Below are 12,562 nucleotides of genomic sequence, written 5' to 3'. Positions count from 1 at the left end.
ATGGCAGCCCAGCCCCTCCTCTTCTTAGCAATTCTGCGTTCAAGCCCTGGCCATTTAAGGGTCTGTCCCCATCCTCTTCATTCCCAGGCACCCCTGCTGCCCAGCTCATGGCAGGGCTGGCCATAGGCCCTATCTTCCCCAGCATGATCCTGAATGGCTTGATTTCTGTTGCTGTGATAAACACTGTGCCCAAAAGCAACATAATGGAGGAAAGGGTTTATTTCAGCTCATACTTCCAGATTACAGTCCACCATTGAGGGAAATCGAGGCAGGAAGTCAAGCAGGAACCATGGAGGGATGCTGTTTACTAACTCACTTGTTCACTTGCTCACTCACGCTCAGCTAGCTTCCTTATACAGAGCAAGCCCTAGAGATGCCTAGGGATGGTGCCTCACACGGTGGACTGGACCCTTCCACATCAATCATCAGTCAAGATGACCCTTCACAGACATGGCCAGAAGCCAATATGATCTGGCCAGTTCCTCAATGGAAGGCTCCTTCAGAAGACCCTGTATATGTCAAGTTGCCTGCTGAAGCTAACTAGTACACTGAGTCTTGTGCAATCCAGCATCTTCCACCAAAACACTTTTCTCATTTCCAACATGCTCCACTTCTATAGGATCTGACACGAGGATGTACAAAATAATCCAGCCAAGTAAAACGGGGAGGGGGCGACCAGAAAAAGAGCAAAGGACTCATTGCCAAGTCAAATGCTTCCATTGGCATCTCAGGTTCTCCCTCCAGAGAGTCCTCGTAAGAACTGCCCCCGCTTCTGAGGTTTGGGTGTTTCCCCAGTAGCTGTGGGCTCACCCAGCTTGGGGACCACTCTGTATTAATGTCACTTTCCTGCCTGCCTCCACACACATCTCTCTCTCTCTTTCTAAAGGGAGTTGAATGACCCTGCAGCAAGGCTAAATTTCCAACTGAATTTCCAAAGGGCCAAAGAGAACTGTGGGCATTTGGGCTGAGGCAGCTGAGCCCCTGGATCACACATGGCGAAGCAATCCTGGCCTTTACTGTCTACTGTTTCTAGACCTTCTACAGTTTAAAGTCGTATAAAGTTTACTTTTCCATCTGGACTTTGAAAATTGGCCACAATCCGTTGGGATGGAATGAAATGGCCTTTTTGACAAAGACTGCTGATACCTTGCATCAGTATTCCAGAGCAGGATGAAAATGATTGTGAGGTGAGGTGTGGGCATACAGGGTCTTTGGCAGGCTCTGAGTCAGATGTTCATCTATTCTTTGTCCTTCCCTCGTGCCTTGGCTGTAGACCACCTTCCCTCCAACCCCATCCAGTGGTTAACTATCACATTTTCACCTCCATTTGTCTTGAGTCACTCCTGAGGTCAGGTTTCAGATGTCCCCTGCAACCTGCCTTATGAAGAGTCAGATAGTAAACATCTTAAGCCTGTGGACTATAAGGTCTTTGTGGCAACCACTCAACTTTGTCATTGTAACACAACAAATGCCACTGTTAATATGCAAACATACAATTGTAGCTGTGTGCTAATAAAACTTTATTGATGTGGGGCCAGATTTTGTGATAGGCCATAGTTGGATTACCACTACTCTCCATTTTGTTTTTTCCTCCCCCGCTTCCTTTTCATTTTGAGTCCCAAGAATATGAATGAGGTGTTAAAAAGGCAAGCTATTTGTCTTGTTACTTTTGGACAGCGCTCTTGTTTTTTTATACTTCAGAAAGTACATGTTGTCTTGTCCTTGTAGGTGGTTATTTAAATTGAAAGCAGCTGTGAAGAAAAGAACTCTCGGGGCACATTTGTTATGCCCACTAGCATGAAGTAGTGATTTTTAAATATGCTATTTTTGTTTAGCTAGACATAAAGCTTACCGGTGCGCTGCCAAGTAACTTAGAAAACGTTCTACCCCTGGCTCTACCCAGGCACAGAATGGCAAGTGGTTTTGTCCGGAGAGAAAAAAAGAAAGAGGTGAGGGAGGGAAAGACAGAAGAAAGGGGGGGGGAGCTGGGGGAGAGAGGGAAGTAGAGGGAAGAAGAAAGAATGTAATTAAGGTGAACAACTTTGGAAATGATGGGTGCTTCTAGACTGTAACATGACTATATTTCCTTAACCTCTCAAGATCTTGGCTATGAAACCTTCTCGCAGAACCTGAGTTTCCTGGGGGAGAGGCAATCAGACAGGAAGATACCCGACCAAGGTACAGACAAGGAGCCTCCTGTGTTTGCCCTGTCAATGGTGGCTGGTGACCCAAATGGCCACATTAAGGTCACATGGCCTCAAGGATGTAACAGCAGCAATCGCATCACCCTCTGCTCAGCCTGTGGTTAGAAGGAGAAAGGGTCCCTGACTCGTTCCTGGGGACCTTGTGATGCTCCCTACGTGGGTTTCTGTTGAGGTGCTCAATGAAAAAAGTATCCAGACCAATCTCTGCAAAATACTCCTGATAAAATTCCAGGGGAAAAATTACAATAGACAGTCTAATAACAGCATGATTTCAATTTTGTTTAAAATCTGTATGTGCTTACCTAGACCCATAAACCTGACCCTAGGAATACATACAGTAAAATGTCAACAGTAGCTAGCTCTATATGCAATTACACATAATTGAAATGTTCCACATTTTTATTCCTCTGTGTGTGTGAGTATATATGTATACATGTTTTGTGAGGGAGGCATGTACACAAATGTGTACATGTGTGTGGAGGTCAGAGATCAACATTAGGTGCCTTTCTCAGTTATTCTCCGTCTTACTGTATTTTCTGTATTTCTTACATTTGTATAATGTGTGTATGTGCACAGTGTGCACACCCGTGTGCACATGTAGTGCTCAGAGGACAACATGCAGGATCAATTCTCTGCTTCTACAGTGTGGGTCCTGGAGATTGAACTCAGGTTGCCAGGCTTATGGTGGCAGGTACCTTTACCTGCTGATGCCTTTTTTGGGACCTGGGGCTTGCCAATTAGACTGGGCTAGCTGGCTAGCAAGACTCAGGGATGATCTTTTCTCTGGCTCTCCAGTGACAAGGTTATAGGTGTGCTTGCCCCTAGGTTTTTACTTGGGGTCTAAGGAGCTGAACTCAGGTCCTCATGCTTGAGAGGTGCCAACTAAGCCATCTGCCCAGGCTTGGTCCCTTGCTTATCTTTAAAAAACTTGATCTACAATCAGCTCGTTGCTTCTTTAGCTTTAGAAAATGACATCTTAAAAGATAAGGAAGCATGGGTACCTCAGCCTGACTTATAAACATAAGAAAGCAGTCTCTATCTCATGGCAGTTTTCTCATTTGCCCGAAGCAGGCATCCTCTCTGGTACATGGAAACTTCCAGATAAAACTCTGCTGCAGGCAAACGGAGGTGCTTAGGCATCATCCAAAGAGTCATTTCTCCAGGTTAGCCTGGGGGAGGTGCAGGAGTTCTGCAAGGATGATCCGGGGAATCTGTGGCTTCGGGGCTCCTCCTAAGAGCCTTCTTTCTAGTTCTTCCAAGAGAATGTGCAGTACCTGCTGCAGCCCAGCCAGCCTTTCCCCTCTGCAGCTCAGATTACTGAAAAATACCTCAAAGCTAAATGAGCAAATGGCATGGCTTGGCTTTTTTTTTTTTCCAGCAGATTTTAAGAGATTGATTTCATTTGGAAAGCATTTCCCAAACAGAAGTTTCTTAAAGAAACATGTGTTTGAAAAGCATAGGAGTTCTCACTTCTTAATGGGGGAAAGAAAGCACCACTTTTTTTTTGTGTGTGTGTGTGTGTATGTGTGTGTGTGTGTGGGGGGGGTTGATAGCCGGAATCCAGAAGGCCCACTTTAGGTTTTATGGGCAGTAGCTTCATTGTTTCATGGTACTGTCCTGATGCACATGGCATCTTTGCCGAAGAGGAGAGACCTGTGTGATAGTAGTCTTGGATTATGGCTTTGTGACCGGTGACACCGGACAAGTTCTGCGAGTCCCTTGATGTCTTTCTTTGCTCCTATCAGGGGAAGGAGAAGCTGTGAGGACCACAGTGATGCACTCACTAAGGAGCCCATTTAACCTTGCTTTGGAATTTACCGTTTCTATCTTCACAATACACCACGCCCCCAGACACATCTTGGTGCCTCTTGGTCTCATCTCGGTTTCTTCAGGTCATTGTCAAGGCATTTGTGGCAGGCTATGGTATTTTTGCTAGAGCTGTATCTCTTGCCCTGAATTCTCCAGAATAGGGAGTTTGAATAGGGAGTTCGTTGCTCTTTGGTCAGAGGGATGCCTACCAGGAATGTTGGTGACCTGGGAAAAGCTTTGTCCATGGTGATTGTTCATACCCCCTTTCCTACAACTCCTTTTGATGTGATAGTCAAGCAAATACCAATGGATTCCATTTAAATGGAAAGACTTGGGTCTCTTGTTTTGGTATATGTTGCTTATCTTCTTTTATTCTGTTCTTGAAGAATCTAACATAACTCATAGACTGTGATTTATGGAGAGTGGATCGAAAGTGCTTATTCTAGCTACTTGAACACATGGAATTTTAAAATACATACATCTTACTTACTCACACATATATGATAGAAATAATGAGTTCCTCTACCCACTTTGTCTTGTGTATGTGTGTGTGTGTGTGTGTGTGTGTGTGTATGTGTGTGTGTGTGTCTGTGTGTGTGTGTGTCTGTCTGTCTGTCTGTCTCATTTTGGCCAGAAGAGGGCAGTGTGGCATATGTGGTCTCCAACAAACAGTGACATTCCAGGAGCCCCAAACTATGACAAGTAATTTTTGGACATTGGTTCAATTTCTTTTTTTTTTTTTTATATGTTCAAAATTGCCAGGCAACAAGAATGCCAAAGGCCAATGTTGGGTTAGGTCTTGAAGAATTTGTGATCTGCCAAGGGCACTCAAACCCATCGCCCCATGTATAAATAACCACAGGAGAGTGTGGTATAGCTAGCAACACGAAAGTGGACCCACAGAAGGCTGGTGAGGCTGCCAGACAGCTGGACATGGTGACACATGCTCAGAATCCCAGGCACTGAGGCAGCAGGTAAGGAATGCAAGGCTAGCCTGGGCTACATTGTACATTTGAAGCCAGCTTTCGATACCTGTCTTTAAAAAAAAAAGTCCAGAGAGAGCTGTGAGAGAATGGCACAGACTCTGAGATGAGGAGGAGAGAAACATGCTGGAGGAAGAGCCAGGAGCCAGCATACTTTGTGATCAAGCCTGTGGTGCATAAACTGAGCGAGACTGGAGATGTACACGGGGTGGCTCTGACCATGCACTACTGGCTGTCGATGAGCTTTTACTATGTATTAAGTATGAGTCTAAGAACTGTCTGGACAGAACTCATTATGTTTTCCCACCCTGTGGTCAATCTTACATTACATATGAGGAAACTGTATGTAGCCAGTCAGGCTTCCTGAGAGGGGGACTCTGAGAGGAGATGAGCAGATGAGAGAATTTTCAGAGAATGCTCCTGGCATTAGAGGCATACCTAGGCACATGAGGGCCAGAGGGGACGGAGGGACAGGCAAAAGGTGAAATTGACTGTAATTCCAACTTCACTGGGGCTCTAGTCTTGCTCATGGGACACTATGAAGCTAAGATGTCCCTCCGGAGATGTTCCAAGATAGGATGAAGGTCCCTGGATTTCCTAATCCTGGGTCATGCCTAGTCATTAACTACAAATGTCTCAGCCAAGGGGAGGTAAACCAGGGCAGGTTCCAGAAAACTCAGCTGAGGACTGTCCACTTGTAACCCTCCAAGAAGCTGGGCATAGGCCTTCCAGTCCCAAAGCCAGGGTGGCTGGTGCAATGCAGAGTCCACTACACTGAGTTCAAGACGCTTGCCTGCCTGATGTGAGAGCATTTAGAGGCAGAAAAGGCAAGGTTAGAAACTAGGGCAGCTGGCCATAAGACTGCATTTAACTGTACTGATGAACTGCAGTACAGGTGACTGGTGCTAGATGAACACAGTCCCCCCTCAGCATGTAAAGGACACTGGTCCTGAGATCCTTCCTCAGATCCCCAAATCTACGGATGCTCAAATTCCTTATGTATAATGGAAAGTGACACAGTAGTCTGCATGTGGCCACAGTATTTGCATATGACCACATCTGGAGTGTGTAGAATACCGAACACAACAGGTATAGGTAGTTGCTGTACTCCATTGGTTTCAGAATGACTGCAGATAAACAGTCTGTACGTGCTCCAGCCCAGCAGCACCTACAGAAGTCTCCTTACGAAGCACACAAATGGAGCAAGGGGAACACGTCTCACATGACAGCTGTCAGAGACAGACTAAGGGTCTGAGAGACGGTGTCAGGCTACAACTGGGGAAGCTTATCCCCATCCGTGTGGATCCAGGGGAGTGCTTAGCATGCGGCAAATGCAAATTTTTATTCTGGGAACTTTCTGGATTTTTTTTTTCAATTTTTGATACATGGTTGCTTGAATCTGATGGGGGAACCCACAGACACAGATACGGGAGGCTGTTTCTAAGCAGAGGACAGCAATGTTCAAACCTTTGCTTGCTAGCACAGCTCTTGATAATGGAGAACAGGGGGAGCAGACAGCTCAGGGTGGCGAGAAGACCTCTTGTTTCCTTGTAAGAGTGGAATCCTGCTTAGAGCACAAGACTCAAGAAGTACGCAGAAAGAGAAAGCTCCATCTCCTGTCCCCTCTGCTCCCAGAACATAGCCATTGTCACCCCAGAGAGAGCACACACGTATGTAAGCATAGGTACACATGGAGACCAGATCCTATGGCTCTCATTATCACAATGTCCACATCATTCTGCACTGTGCTTTCTATATTAACACCATGGCTTAGACCTTGCCTCAACAATGTTCCTATGGAGCCACATTATTCCCTTAAAGACAGAAGATACAAAGCTTTTCCATCATATAATGACTTACCTTTTTGTTCTCTTTCATAACACTGGGAATCAGACTGAGTATCTTACCTTGCTAGTCAAGTATCATTAAGTTGTACTCTGAACCCTACTATACTTTTGAATCAGATCTCTTTTGATAAACATTTAAAGATGTCTTCAACCCTTAAAAAAGCTTTTATTTGATTCTACATTTTAAAAAATACATTTTGGAGACAAAGTCTCTTGTATAGGCCCAGTCTTGCCTCAGACTGATGATAACCCTCCTGTTTCAGCCTCCCAAATGCGGGGATCACAGGCTTGCGTTACTCTGCCCAGCTCTTTTTAAACAGCAAATGACGGGCTATAGCTCAGTGGCCAAGCACACATTTAGCATGTTCTGAGGCAATTGAGTTTAATTCTCAACACCCCCAAAAGGAAATAAATACAAGCAATGCTAGAATATGTTCGTATACCTATCAGTTTGCACATGTGAGTGCATTGCTGTGACATGAAGTCTCAGAATTGCTAGGCCAAAGGATACACAGTTTTTATTTTGAGAGAGTCCAACTGCTCTTCACCAGGGCCTGCACATTGTCCAGTAGAGTCTTGTTACCCCAAATCCTGACTCAGTCTAATATGTGAAAAGGGAGGCGGGTGGGGGGGGCGGGTGAGGATGCAGCTTGAAGGCAGAACACTTGCCCATATGCCTGAGGCCCTAGGTCTAATCTTTACTTTTCCCTACCATCTGCCAGTCTGTAGAAAATAATAACCTGCCGTGGCTTTAAACTGCTTTTATCTTCACTACAGGAAGTTCATTCCTTCCTGCCGCCAGTGACAAATATTTAGAATATATTTTAAATGCAAAATCTTACAAGGAAGAGCCAAGTGAGGCTTCTCTTTGTATCTGAGGTCAGGTGGGACTCGCGGGTGAAGGGAGAAGGTCATGGTGAAGGCCACTGCCTGTGTTGTAGCTTCTGAGACTCACCTGCTTCTCCCTCTGCGGTGTTTCTGCCCCCAGCTCATGTGCTCCTCGGTGCAGAAGGCCCTGTTTGAGGAGGAGGACCACGTCAAGAAGCTGCAGCAGAAGGTGGCCACCCTGGAGAAGCGCAACAGGCAGCTCCGTGAGCGGGTGAAGAAGGTCAAGAGGTCTCTGAGGCAGGCGCGGAAGAACAGCCGCCACCTGGAGCTGGTGAACCAAAAACTCAATGAGAAGCTGGTGGACGCAGGTGTTCAACAGCACATCAATGCCCTGGGCCGGGAGCCCGCGCGCGCCCCCTACCTGCACGGGTAGCAGGTGCAGGCGGATGCCGGCCTGCCTTGCCCGAACCAGCGGAGGAGAGAATAAAGGCCGGTTCTGTAACATGCACTTACTTCAAACTTTATAGGAGATACCCGTTAGACATTTGGTAGCATCTAACAGGGTAAAACGGCAAGTCTTAGTTTATTTCCCATCGGGTGCTGCTCTTACTGGCCACTCGGCTTCAGACCCTACGTGTGGCATGCCCTTTTTCTGTCCTGGTGCCACCCAAATACCTTACAGCTCAGAGGCAGTGGGATCCCCAGGTTCTGGCCCATCCCGGGTCTGGCCTTCAGCCTCTAGGGAATCTCTTCATTGTGGAGAGATCATTCTAGAAAAGAACATACACGAAGATATGACGGGACTCTGTTTTTAATTTCAGAAGAGAGTCAGCGTGAGTCTCAGCAACCAGAACTGGCACAAGCAGGCATTCTGGAGAGCCGCTGTTCTAGAGAACATTCTGGAATGTTCCGCTGCGTTTGCCCATGGTTTTAGAAGCAGGGCGCCTACATGCGAGTGTGCAGGGCACCCGTAGTCAAGTCAGTATTTCCCTCACAGCCAAAGCATGTTAAGGCTTAATGAGTTCATCACAGGTAAGGGAACTGAGCAGGGAGCTGAGCAGCTGGTAATTGGTAAAGATAAATTATATCAGGTTTCCAACCCCAGCTCCCCAGGGCTGACATGATACTCACAGGCTGTTTTAATCTAGAGAGTAATTGTTTTGGTGGACACACCATGTTTCATGATGCTGAGAGTCGCACTAGCATCTCCTGCTTGCTTGGCAAGTCTCTACCGCTGGACTGCATTCTCAGCCCCTCTGTACTTCGGACCCAGATCTCTTTTGACAGACATTTCAAGATGTTTTCAGCCCTTGTTCCCAAATTGGAGTTTAGCTCAGACTCTGTGGAGTCTTAACTCTGTTTGCTCAGCCTGCCACATCTTCGAGTTCAAGGTCAATGACCCCAACACACTGAGATGGCCTGCTCTGCAAATACATCTCCCTGCCTGGTGGGATTCAGAAAGGGCTTTGTCCAGGTATTCCAACCCAAGCTTCTACACATACCCCAAGCCCCTATCCCAGAAACACACACATGCTCTCTGCCCAGGTTCCCCACAAAAAAATCTGTGCATAGCCTGATAGAAATATTTGCATAACAGTGTACTTTCGTTTAATCAATTCTTTAACAAAAAGTTTTCTTTGGAAAGAAAACTTCAAGGCAGTTCAATAGAGCGCTCTCACTGTCCTTACCACTGCCAAGGTTGATCACGCCTCAGCTGTAGCATTCAGAAGTCAGCTGTGCGACTGTACTTCATCTCCCCTGTTGCCCGCCCTTTAGACCAAATGCCCTTCCATGTTGTCCCCTCGAGAAAGAATCCTTTGGCTCTACAATGTCAACCTCCCAAAGTCCACTCCAGACACATGAGGCTGATAAAATGGCTGTTACTGTCACACTGCTACCTTTCTGCTTTTAGGAAGTCCAGGCACCTCTCTGAGAAGTACCTTGTATTGTATGAGTATTATGCCCTTGGCTGCACTGGGGATGATGGGAACTTCTATTTGGGGACCAATTTTCCTCCACAGTCCCTTTAGCAGTGCTATTCATAATTTGCTACATAGATGTGCCTTCTCGTTAATTCTCCCTGGGAACATTTCATTAGAGTGGTTTTGTTACCTCCCAAGAGAATGGCAGGCTTAGAGGTGGCAGAGCCACGACTCAGAGAAATGTGGAGGCCAAGATGCGTTATGTTCTGCTTTTCCAATAAACATGAGCAGTGATTCCAACAGCCGTGAGACAATAAGCGTGTCTTTGGACCATGGAGGTTTCATGATTTCCAGCTTCAGCCTGGAAAAGTGATTTTGAGCCTTTGGGGAGACATCTGGGAGTGACCCTGGGACACTGAGGATTGTTCAAGCCTGCTCTCCTGCCATTCCCTGATGGATGTGCCCTGAGTCTCCCTCCCTCTGGGTTTCCATCTCTCAGCACACCTGTGCTCCTGCTCTTTGGCTCACGGGGGACAGGAGGTATCGTTAATCAGTGTCTTCAAACGTCTACTGAAGTCTTGCTAAAGGAGGCTTCCCGGGGCCCATCATCTTCTGCCTTGTTATCTGGCCACAGCCCTTGCCACCTGTCACTCACATGAGTGACACGTTTAATGTTCCATAAAGGGCTGACTCCAAGCATCGCTCAGGACATGGCACACTTTCTCCAGTCTGTTCTAGAACCTTCTGTGAAATGCAGGCTACGGTCTCATTTCCCTTCAAGGTACCAGAAGACAAAGTGTCTGTTCCAAAACTGCACAGTAAGCAAGAAGCAGGTAGACTCTCAAATCTTCAAACGACAGTCCCCAGGAAGGTCCCACTGGTGAAGTGTGGACACCGTCGAGTGTAGGAACGAGGCTTCATTAGCCCCACAGTATGTGAGTGCCAATGTCTTTGGTGGCTTCCCATTCAGGATACTGTGCTGTACTGTTTACTTCCTTTTAAAACACTTGTTTTAAACACCAGGCTATATTGCATACACATTATGACCCCCACCTGGTAGAAATTACTGGAATCCATGCATCTGGAGCACAAGAGTTATCTAGTTTTGAAGAGACAGATTACAAAGTCAAATCAACAATGACTTTCATTCAAATGGCAGGATCCACAACAATTCATAGTCTGTGGGGTATTTGTTTTATTTTTTTATCAAAATCAAGCACCCTAACTGCTATGGAGTCACACACCTGTAATCCTACACTTGGGAGGCAGAAGCAGGTGAATCATCAGTTTGAGGCCAGCCTGGGCTGTGTAGCAAGACCCTGACTCACATTTCTCCCCTAAAAACACGAAAGCACCCCGGCATATATTGGGCTCTTTCTCACAGATTATCTCATTTAATGTTCTTAATAATTTTATAAAGTAGGAAGCTCAATTCCTATTCTCCACCAGGAATCTAAGGTTTCAGGAAAGAAAAGGCTCAAGGTGCACAGCTGTGCGGGTAGTTAAACAAGCCCTCAGCTCTCCCTTCACTTCGCTCCGTACCTGCTCCTCTGTGTTAGGAGGACTGGGCTGTCACTCACATGCGCAGTTCTGACACGCGTCGAATCCCTTCTGATTACTTCTACTTTTTATTATCAACGTTTACTGGAAAGGTTCCGTGCGAGTCACAACAAGGAAGTTTATCAGACTAGAAATGAGGGAGGGTGACTACAATCAACCATAGTACATGACATACCTGTACATATGTGCTACACATGTATACAAAAGTCACAAGTCAATCATTTTGTACATGAATATGACATAATCAATTTTCTTGGCAAGAGACTATTTGGTAGGATTGCATATCATTTTCTTATTGATCCCCATATGAATCTTTGGCCCCCCTTTTTAAACCTACCATTGCTTTAAATAAAATTCTAAGCATCTTCTTGTCTTCCATACAGAGTAGTTGCCTGTTCCTCCACATTATAAAGAAAGTACAACCCATCACTAGTGTGTGCCCTGAATCTCTCACCTTCTTTGCTCACACTATCTAGGTCTGCCATCCTCCTCTTCGCCCACCATCGAGGAGAGAGGCCTGCTTCCAATGCTCCATACAGGGTCTGTAAGATTCCCTCTTCCTGTGGTGACTTCATATGTGTTGGAAACAATCTCAGATTCACATGCTGAAGGCAGGACTTTCAGGAGGTAATTAGGAGTTGATGAGATGGGAGTGCTCTCCTAGGATGGTATTAGCAGCTATACAGGAAGAGAGAGACCTGAGCTGGTACTACTGCATTGCTCAATATATGGCACCCTCTACCATGTTATGATGGCCACCAGATAATTAGATAATTAGAAGATAATAGTCTTCTATTAATGAATCACCACCTCAGGTATTTTATAATAGCAACAGAAAACAGACTAAAACGTTTGATTCCAACATTCTTGTCCTTAGCCATAGATCTGCATTACTGGAAACTCCTGTCTTCATCTTCAGACATTCTCAGACCTATTCACACCATGACAAAAGCCAAGAAGAAGCATGCTAGCCCCAAGCACAAGAGTGGTCCACAACAGACAGCCCCGATACTCCCTAAAATCATTATCTCGGTTCTGCCCTTTAATCCCCAAAGAAAAATGTACATCTGTAAGTGCTGACTTCTATCGTCTGCTTCTCACAACCTTCTCAGCCTGTGAGGACTGGGTTTTAGTCCAGGCTGCTGCTCTCAGGCAGCAGATGGTCAAAGTTCCTTTCTCCCACACTTATGAAACTATCAAAAAGAAGCACTTGATACGATTCATTTGACACGATTCACAACTTATTACCAAGACTTTCTTCTTCCTTTACCACACCTCTTCTTCCCATCCCCCTGACCACTGATGAATGACTATACTACCTTTCACCAACCAATTTTTAAACTTACAAATGCTAATGACAACAAAACCACCATTAATAAAACGTCTGTGTGTGTAGTTATGCAATTCTA

At 45.8% G+C, this 12,562-nt stretch overlaps 1 protein-coding gene across 1 annotated transcript in view; it reads left to right on the top strand.

Annotated features, from left to right (window-relative positions):
- Positions 1-11,518, top strand: part of Ccdc3 (coiled-coil domain containing 3) — a 93,105-nt gene extending 81,587 nt beyond the window's left edge. The window contains exon 3 of the mRNA XM_028891838.2: positions 7,832-11,518. Within this exon, the coding sequence (XP_028747671.1) occupies positions 7,832-8,104 (273 nt within the window). The 3' untranslated portion in view covers positions 8,105-11,518. The remainder of the gene's footprint in view (positions 1-7,831) is intronic.
- The last annotated feature ends 1,044 nt before the right edge of the window (positions 11,519-12,562 follow it).

Source organism: Peromyscus leucopus, chromosome 5 (genome assembly GCF_004664715.2).
Source record: "Peromyscus leucopus breed LL Stock chromosome 5, UCI_PerLeu_2.1, whole genome shotgun sequence".
NCBI classification, from domain to species: domain Eukaryota; kingdom Metazoa; phylum Chordata; class Mammalia; order Rodentia; family Cricetidae; genus Peromyscus; species Peromyscus leucopus.
This window is presented reverse-complemented; position numbering and strand designations above follow the sequence as displayed.